Source organism: Castor canadensis, chromosome 5 (genome assembly GCF_047511655.1).
Source record: "Castor canadensis chromosome 5, mCasCan1.hap1v2, whole genome shotgun sequence".
NCBI classification, from domain to species: Eukaryota; Metazoa; Chordata; class Mammalia; order Rodentia; family Castoridae; genus Castor; species Castor canadensis.
This window is the reverse complement of record NC_133390.1, coordinates 72470088-72477818: the sequence shown is the minus strand read 5'-3', so window position 1 is coordinate 72477818 and position 7731 is coordinate 72470088. Positions and strand designations below refer to the sequence as shown.

The following is a 7731-nucleotide window of genomic DNA, read 5'->3' as shown; positions in this document are numbered from 1 at the left end:
GCCACACATGTAAACTTTCAAAGCTGATTGTCTGCACAGGCTACCCCAGATTATTGTAGTCCATACCAGGATGTATAAACTTGTCAGATCCAGACCAAATAGCTTGGTGGCTCTCTAATATTACCACATGGAATACACAATCACACCTGAGGCTTCCTTAGCACTTTTAGACAGCAAAATGAGAGTATTTCTCAAAGGAACAAAAATTTTATTTCTAAAATGCTGGACAAAAAAGTGTGATAATAATGTGGTTTTATTAGCTTGTCAAAGGCAATTTGGGGAAAGAGAGAAAATTACACTTTTTTAAACTAAGGTTTTAATTAGAAAAAAAGACGACCAGAAATAGTATCTTTAGTACAGTATATTTATAGGAATGCATAACATGTGAGATGTACATTTTGAAGGTTCATTCATAACTTATAACATTTACTGCAGTAATAATAACAAGACAGCAGGTCATCACTTTACAACATTACGCATGAGTGATTTTGACTTACAAATAAAATATTTACAACCTACCTTTACAAAACGACATTATGTGCATACAAAATGAACAACTGCAGAAAATTTTAAATAATAAAATAACCAAAAACCCAGAAGTTACACTTAAGGCAGACCAGCAAGACACTGAAATAATTAAGGCTGTGGAATTCTTCTGCACCTTGAAAATATAGAGCTATTTATCAATACTGTGGAGTGATTTTAAGTAATTGTTACAAGCCTGATGGAAGTATGTACTTATATGTATATGTGTAGTGGTCCCTATGGGGAAACCTGTCCACTGTTGGATAAGACCCTTTATTTGAATGGCCAGAGAAACCCACCACAAATTCTTAAAAGATTTGGGGGGAAGGAGTCACTCAAAACCAAGAGGTGCTGATGCAGTTTGCAAACCAGCTGTTAATAAATTCAAATATAGAGATATATCTTAATTCAGGTAAACAGAATAGTGCAAACAATGGTCCTGTTGTGTTTCACACTGTTAGTTTGCCTTCGTGGACATCAAAAGACAGAAAATTCCTGTCTGAATAGAATTTGTCTCCACATATTATCCCTAATGGCTTTGAATGGCCCTAAATGGTTTTCCAATAGAAAAATTGACCCACCTGGGCTGTCTGCAAATGGATAGATTTCTGCATATGAGCAATAATGTATACATACATAATATACACTATATACATGTACAGATGTACACATATCTATATTTTCCAACAGTTTGCACTTCGATCACTATTGTTCTCTGAAGAGATGGCATTCTCAAGAGTATGTTTAGTTTTTCAGTCTTTGTATTTGTCTTACCACTAGTTTTACTCACCTTCCCCATAGAGTAGGCTGAAGTTTGGCAGAAACAGAAGTAAAAAGCACCAGGGTCAAAAAATTTAAACAGCGCTGATAGATATGGCTTAAGTTATTAAGAGAAGATGTATGTTTTATTAACTTCAGATTCATAGCCACAGTCTTTGAGGTCACAGTAACAGTCTCCATATACTCTGGAAGGTGGACTTCTTTTTGATGAACACCTATGCTGGCTATTCCTGGGCTAGCAAATTCACTTGGTTAAATTAAACCTCAGGAGTTGGCATTCCAAGAACTTTCACTTGCACTTTCCCCACCACTCTTCTTTTTCTCAGTTAACCTCACAGAAATAAGTCATCTACTTAAACCAGTATTTTGATCATTTGAATAAAAATTCAATCTGACTGATTTTTAGAATTTCTCAGAAAACAGGCTGGTAGAAAAACACAATAGCCTATGAGTATAATTTCAAGCCTTCAATAAATGTCCCTTAAAGATGGACTTTCATCTAAGAGTAATTATTTTTCATTCTCCTCTAACTTTAATATGTATTGAAAATGAGGAAGAATACCTTTCATAAAAAATATGGTTCTATGATATTTCTGTATTCTACTATTTCTTTATAGATTTTTCATGTGAATAACATTTCCTATTAAAAGCATCTAGTGCTATGGACAAACTTAGCCCTTTTGAACCCTCAAGAATTAATGAGACAACTGAGAGCGTTTAATTTCAGAAATAAATATTAACAGGGTAGCTCCTTTTTTTCTTGTTTTAGCATGTATGAGCTCTTCCCTTAGCTGCCCCAGGTCTGTTAATTCCCAAAAGATCCCTAGATTTTAAATAGCAAAGAAAAATCAAGAAGCAGTTTTATAAATAGATCCACTGAAAGCTCATCTATTGTCTAACCTACACTCCACATGGATGCTATCCAGGAGAGAAAGGAATAGAATCTACATTCCTCAAAATCATTCAGTAGAATTTCTCTGCTATTCTGAGTAAGGATGTGATGTGTTTGCACTTTTGCCCTACTACAGAGACCATGATCAAAATATTTCTTTCTCAGGGGAGGGAGAAGAGGGTGGGGAAGGGGGACGGGGGGAGAAATGACCCAAACAATGTGCGCACATGTGAATAAATGAATAATAATAAATAAATAAAATAAAAAGGGAAAAATATTTCTTTTTCTATCAAATGCATGGGACAAAATTTTAGTTAATGCACAGAAATACCTATCATTTCATTTATGCTACATTTGCTCCCTTATATTCTCACAACTCTTAATTCCCATGCTATTCCACATAGGCAAGAGAAAAGCAATGCCTAATTCATAGGCACAAAATCATGGAGGCAGGGAACAAAAGTTAGGCTACTCTTGAAAGACCTAACCATCCAAAAATAGATCCAAAGTGTTCCCTCCCCAAATCAGCAGTCTAATTCATTTCTACATCTATGCATTTAACTCACCTCTTCTAAAAGGTTCTTGTGAGATTCTAAAAAGTGAATTGGATTCTCCCTTCTGCTCCCCCTCCCCCAGTAAAGAAAGAGGCTATTTGGGTTCTTCTTTGTCCATTTTCCAGAGCATAATTTTGAGAAGTGACAGTAATAGTTGCTTTAGAAGGCATCTTACTCTTCATGTCTGCCATGAGAAATACTGGGGGAAATAGTTCATGGATGTTTAAGACTTCATCAGTTCTTCTAGCCTTTTCTTTAGACAAGCTCTTAAATGATTAAAATTATAGGGTAAGACTAAGTAACATTTAGACAAGAGCACCTCGTACTTCCAATTAAAAGCAACTTACAGGGTTTAACTTCATGAGTTTGTGAATGGTATCTAAAGTTATGAATATTGAAAACCTGGAATGTTCAAAGTTACTATCAATAAAATTCCTAGCACTGGCAGTGTGTAGCACTTTAAGAAAATCAAAATATTTTATAGATGTCCCAACTATGGTATTTTCTCAACATTGCTTTGAGATTAATATCCTCTCTCCTTCACCCCCCAAACTCCCATTTTACCAATGGGGACATTTGAGGCTGAAAAAAACAAAAGACTTTCTGTAAGAAAGGATGAATCTGGAATAGCTGAGATTGAAACTCAAGAATTCCTGGTCCTATCCTATATTCAGATGTTTTCATTTAAAAGATACTTTAAAATTAAGAAAAAATACTGCAGTATCAGTACATCTAAATGCAATGGACTTCCTCTCCCATCCTCCCCTCTGAAAGGCACTACTATTTAGTAAAGGCTTTGTGACACACAAAGCAGTGAAGTCAGCTTTCTCCTCTGCCTTCTCCACTCCCCCTTAGGTTGTTTATGGCTGGGAGAGACCTGAAGGACACCGCCAACACTACAATTTTTTTTCTTAAAATTTTTTTACCACATTCAGCTGTAAGTGGATATAAATTTATTTAATCTGAAAAAATGTAAAGGATGAAGGAAATTATTATAGTTCTTACTTGTGATCATGGGTTGTCCCTGACCTTTTCCTTCTTTCTGCATCCCACCTTTACCACACAAAACAAAAACCCTAAACCCAATGCAATGGTACAAGAAACCTGTGACTTTGACCAGCATTTGTTTTTCGCATTTCAGAGGGAAGTTCGTTTCCACGAAGATCTACCATAATGTGGGTAGAAGTGGACTGTTTTCTCTGCTCTCCCTTCTTCTCTGCTGCCAAGTAATAACAGGTACAAGAGAGCACCGAGTCCCTGATCCTTCTTCCCTTACTACAGTTGCCCACACAGCAACCTAAACTACAGTTCCCAGCCCCATCCACTGGGATTTCTTTTTGACAGGTTGCTATGGATAATTCTTGAATGAAGACCATTATCTTGTCCCCGTTGGGAGGGACCAGGAACTTTGCAAATAAAGAGCCTCCCTATTTATTTTCTTCATTTATCAAACTATATAAAATATACCCCCTTTCTTTCAGGGGCTCTTTTAATTTTATTCTATAATGACAATTGTACTTTGGCTCTAGTTAATAACATCACACTAGTTCTCCTTTCTATGTCCCTCCTTTCTTGTTTTCCCAACATGTATACTTTGGGGGATTCCATGCAGCCTCACATCTGAATTATACCAACTCTGATGTAAAAGCTGATGTGAAAGCTTTGGCTCCATATAACACTCTGTCACCAGCCTATCCCACAACGTGATTTTACATATGGCCCTCCTGCCATGTCTGAGCACCACTGTCCCACTCCAGCAGAAACTCAGCCTGACATAACAATTCTAAGTGACTTAAAAGGAAGCTGTTTATTCACGTCAGCCACAGTGGACTAAACAGAATTAGGCAAGCCATACATTATGGATATTTGGAAACCTCAGAGGTGAAGTCTATCCCACGACAAACCCTATAGATTTATGCTGTAAGCCATCGTGATGACATGTTTACTAAAAGTCATTTTAAATTTTAAAAGATGAAATCATACAGTATTCTATTTGTATCTACATCATGTTTTAAGTGAGGGCTGTAGGGGATTAGAGAGCTCTGAGGAATGAGGCCTGATAACTCAGGGCCATTTGAAAACTAGAAACCAAACAGTTGGGGTCAGCTTCCATATATTTGGTTAATCCTGAAAATACTAAGTGCTATCTAGTCTTATTGCTTGTACTTTTTACTAATTTATTAATCTATAATCTTGGACAGGATAAGATGGAGGATGGGTAAAAAATCTGACTTTGAAACCCATGGAAAAGAATGATGAGTATTTTAAATTCTATCTTTCTACTGAGGGAATATGTGTTTTTATATGTTGAAGTTCAGGCTTAGTTTCCACCATTTCTTTTTTCCTTTGTTAGGTTTGTAGTTCTATTTATCCTTCATAAATTCTCTGCTTGCACTTCTGTGCTGCATGATTTTAATTTGTTCAATCCTATTAATAGGAGAGAAGCAATGCCGTTAAACCTGATTTGAATACACATTTGACTTACATTTTTCACAATGTTATTTGCATAAAAGCAATTTACAAAACACATTCTAGAGAACAAAGGATGGATCATGTACAAACACGGAAAAAAAAACCCAAGAATGCTCCTCTTCTCCCCCCTTCCCACCTTCCCCCAAATTAAAATAAAAGAAAAAAATCATGAAAAGCCCAGGTTTAATCTCTTCCATCAGAGGGAAAAGGGCAGTTAAAAATAATCTTGTATATAGAACATACACCAGAAAGCAGCATTGGCCTCCAAACACAGTTAGTCCTTTTAGTCCAAAGAAGTAGCGGCGGCTGAGTAGTGAGTGATACGTATTGCGAGCTCAGCTAAAATTCAATGCTCTGATAGGGTGATGGTTCAGGCTTTTGCTCCATGGCTTCAAAAAGGACTTAGGACCAGGCTTTTAAAAGGCTTATATGGCTGCCTCCTTTTGGTAAGCACCCCTTCACTTGATAAGGGGTTAGAAATAAAGCAAGTCAACTTTCTGACAGTGTAGAAGACATCAGAAAGTGTGGATACATTGTTCGTAGGAACTGTAGCAAAGATTTCTATTTGCCCTTTTGATGAATCAGTGATATCTGTTTACCTATTTCAAGTGAGGTGTAGACATAAAAATAACCACACAACTCTCACTAGGTTTGGACTTAATTCCTGGCAGGATTTCCTGCCAGATGAAATCTGAACTGCCAGAGAGGGAGCAGCGTCTCATATACAGAGCCTATCTTAAATAACTCATGACAAAGAGAAAAACCAAAAATAAAAAAAAAATCTTTTTCACAGATCGCAAAAGGGTAACATTGCTTTCTCTTAATGCACAGGTTCTGGTAAAAGATTTCTATACAAGATTTATAAAATGCTATAAAACTCGTCATCTAATTGTGCTTAGTCAAAACAATGTAATGCTTCGGTAAATAAATTATTGTCTTAACTGGAGCACTCAAAGTTACTTAGGATTGATTTCATATATAACTCTATTATAAAACTCTGAAACCTGAATGGGCTCTATTATACTGTATGTGTATATGTATCCTATTAAGAAACTATATCTACGTCTTCTAAACCAGAATAGTTGACATCTCTGTTAAATAGAACTTTTTGCTTAAACTTTTAGCAAAGAAGAAACGTTTTTTGCTCCCCATAGTACAGTATGTCTGCCCACTTAACTACTCATTTTGGAATGTATAATTAAAAATTTGTTACAGCTAATATTCTTGTTATCCTTGCCCTTTCTTTTAATACTTTCTGTGACTTTGTATCTGTTTCTTCAGAATGACCTTCTGGAAAGCCCCTGACTTTAGGGTGACTTTTACCTCTGCTCAGACCCTGAATAATCACTGACAAGGTTTAAGAGGACACCTCTCAATCCAGAGAACCACATGGAGGGAAAGAACGAACATAGTTATTTACAGACACATTCAGTCTTGCTTTGGTTCACACTGCACTTCTATGTGAAACCTCAAGGGCTGGGAGATGGCTATGTCCCTTGGTTCACACGGTTGACAATGTAACTCTTGACATTGGGAATGGGCCGCACATCATTCTGGTGTTTGCGGCGTTCTATGAAGCACGCCAAGCGGGAGGTGTCCAGGGGGATCTTGGAGTAGCTGCCATTGTGGGGCTGCAGCCATGGATGCTGCAGGCAAGTGGCTGCTGTGGGCCGTCTCCGAAAGTCTTCCTGTAAGATAACATTGATGAAATCCCTGGCGGCATTGCTCACACCACAGAAGTATTCATGGGGGAAGCTGAAATCGACCCTGCATACATTGATACATGTCTCCTCCTTGCTCTCATCTAAGAAAGGGGAGACCCCACTGAGCATGACATATGTCAGAACCCCAATGCTCCATATATCTGTGCCCAGGGAGACAGGGATGCCTTGGATCACTTCTGGGGCAGCAAACTCAGGGTTCCCCAGCAGGTGGTGGATGTGGAAGTGGCCTGAGATCTGGACAGCGTCTTCCAAGTCGATGAGCTTCACTCGAGGAACTGGAATGCGGAGATCGATGAGCAGGTTTTCAGGCTGCAGGGACCCAGGGAGGCCGGGAAAAGAAAAGGAAAATTCAGGTCTCTGTTTTGACTACTGGCAAGACTGTTAGCTAGACTTGGTTCTGCTACTCTTTGATAGAGCCTACAGCACATGGGAAATTCCTTATGTAAACTGCATAGGAGGCTTCAAACTGTGGTTTGAACCCACTAAACTCTGAGTTTGGGTGATATTTCAGAGTTGTTTGGCATTGAAAATGCATCTTCTTTTTTTTTCTGTTGCTGGAATCAAACTCAGGGCCTTAAGTGTAGTTAGCAGGTGCTCTACCACTGAGTTACTTCCTCCACCCCACATGTCATGTCTTCTTAACTACCTTTGCTTCTGCTCTGAATTTAGGAGCTTCTGCCCTTTTGGAAAGCAGAAGTTTCTTTTCAAGCAGCATGAAAAAGAAGGGGGCATTCATTGGCTTCCTCTATAAAGTTATAGGTTAAAGCTTTCCTATGTTCTTTCA

The 7731-nt window shown here is 37.9% G+C and overlaps 1 protein-coding gene across 16 annotated transcripts in view; it reads right to left on the bottom strand.

The window, feature by feature from the left end:
* Positions 1-346: 346 nt before the first annotated feature.
* Kalrn (kalirin RhoGEF kinase) overlaps positions 347-7731 on the bottom strand; it is a 660017-nt gene continuing 652632 nt past the window's right edge. For all 16 annotated transcript variants that reach the window (XM_074073308.1, XM_074073309.1, XM_074073319.1 and 13 more), the window contains one exon: positions 347-7256. In XM_074073308.1, coding sequence (XP_073929409.1) covers positions 6711-7256 — 546 coding nt within the window. In that variant the 3' untranslated portion in view covers positions 347-6710. The remainder of the gene's footprint in view (positions 7257-7731) is intronic.